This window comes from Apis dorsata, unplaced genomic scaffold (genome assembly GCF_000469605.1).
Source record: "Apis dorsata unplaced genomic scaffold, Apis dorsata 1.3 scaffold_52, whole genome shotgun sequence".
NCBI lineage: Eukaryota > Metazoa > Arthropoda > Insecta > Hymenoptera > Apidae > Apis > Apis dorsata.
In genome coordinates, this window is record NW_006263353.1 from 2,123,779 (window position 1) to 2,125,378 (window position 1,600).

The 1,600-nt window shown below is 32.6% G+C and overlaps 1 protein-coding gene across 1 annotated transcript in view; it reads left to right on the plus strand.

Moving 5' to 3' along the window:
• Positions 1 to 877: 877 nt before the first annotated feature.
• The window catches only part of LOC102679274 (protein bride of sevenless), an 8,019-nt gene continuing 7,296 nt past the window's right edge, over positions 878 to 1,600 (plus strand). Inside the window, exon 1 of the mRNA XM_031515058.1 lies at positions 878 to 1,212. Within this exon, the coding sequence (XP_031370918.1) occupies positions 1,074 to 1,212 (139 nt within the window). The 5' untranslated portion in view covers positions 878 to 1,073. The remainder of the gene's footprint in view (positions 1,213 to 1,600) is intronic.

Here is a 1,600-nt window from a genome sequence, read left to right on the forward strand (position 1 = left end):
AAAAAGAATGTTTATGCTTAAGTTCACAGAAAAACTTGATATCAATGATTTTCACTAGTGACTTAAATTTTAATGAAAAGAAAAAAAAAAAAAGAAATGGAAAAAGAAATAAATTTACTTGATTGAATTCCAATGTTCCAAAAAGGAAAACGAAAGTTTCCTCAGAGAGAAGTTAATCAAAGTTGTATCATCCTTCCCCCAGAGATCAATAAATCTTCCACCGTAAAACTCCAAAAGATAAACAATTCGTTTTCTCTCTCTAAAATCGAGTTTCAAAAACAAAACAAAATATCCACTCGTTCGAAAAAAAAAAAAAAAATAAGTATTTGATGAATCCAAACACCGAATCGGATTATAATTAAGAAAAAGAGATTATCAAACTTCAAAGGTCGAAAGCAAGGAGACAAACATTTACGACGAAATTCAACAACAAGAAACCTGATCGATACCAGTATTATCCAACTGATAATGAATTCACTGTGATCAGTAAAAATTCTAAAACTCCTCTAAAAATTCTAAACTTTTAAAAAAATAAATAAATAACATTTTAACGAAAAATCAAGAAACATGATCGATTTACCTTACGACTCACTCGTCCCCAGATCGAACGATAAGAAATCGATGAATCGAAAGATGGAAAAGTATCGATCTGAATAAATCACGCGGGATATATATTGGATCAATAAAATGCTCGTGATAATCTCTAAACGATTCCACGACGATCGTTGTTACAGTTCGATCCTTATCGTGTTGGATCCGATCACGTAACCGCCATTTTCCCTAGAATATTCCCTTGGGATTTTCCTAGGATATTCCCCTAGGATTTCTCAAAACTCCTCTTAAGAGAGGCGAAACCATGAATAACAGAATAACGGAAGAGAGAATATAGAATATAGAACAATATAGATCGGTCGAAACGATTTCTGATCGACAATGGCGTTTCGATCCCTCCTTCGAGCTTGGAGAAGAACTTTCCCCCTTTGAACGAACGTTATCGATTAAACACTGGTCGGAGGACGAGAAATTCGAATCATTTCGAAGAGGGGAAGGGAAGGAAATTGTTTGGAGGAAGGATGGTGTCGTTCGAGTTTCTAGTGATTTTTCTTGCCGCGCTGCGCACCGTTCTAGGGACAAAAGACGATCTCGACGATCCGAATACGTGCTCGAGGAACAAAAGTTTGTTCGAGATCCCTGGTGACGCTGTTCTATCTGGTAAAACTGTTGGAAAAAATTTACTCTTTAACACGTTGACTCGTCATTCCTATTTGGAAAGATATTCCACAGGATGAAACGAAACGAATTTATTAATAAAAGCGATTGAAAAATTATTTAGAATGTAAATAAAGGACAATTTGGAAAAATTGTTGTCTATTCGCTAAGACTATAATTCTTCTGATTTTTTCTTTTCGATATTGAAATTAATTCTAGAAATTTGCAACGTTATTCCAGAAAAAATGCAACGATGGAAACAGATATTTTATTTATTTATTTATTTATTAAGAAATATTATTTCAATAATTTAAAATTAAATTAGTAAATAAATAAATGTATATAAAAATAATCAAATTACATCAACAAAATGTCAATATCAAATTGCTAA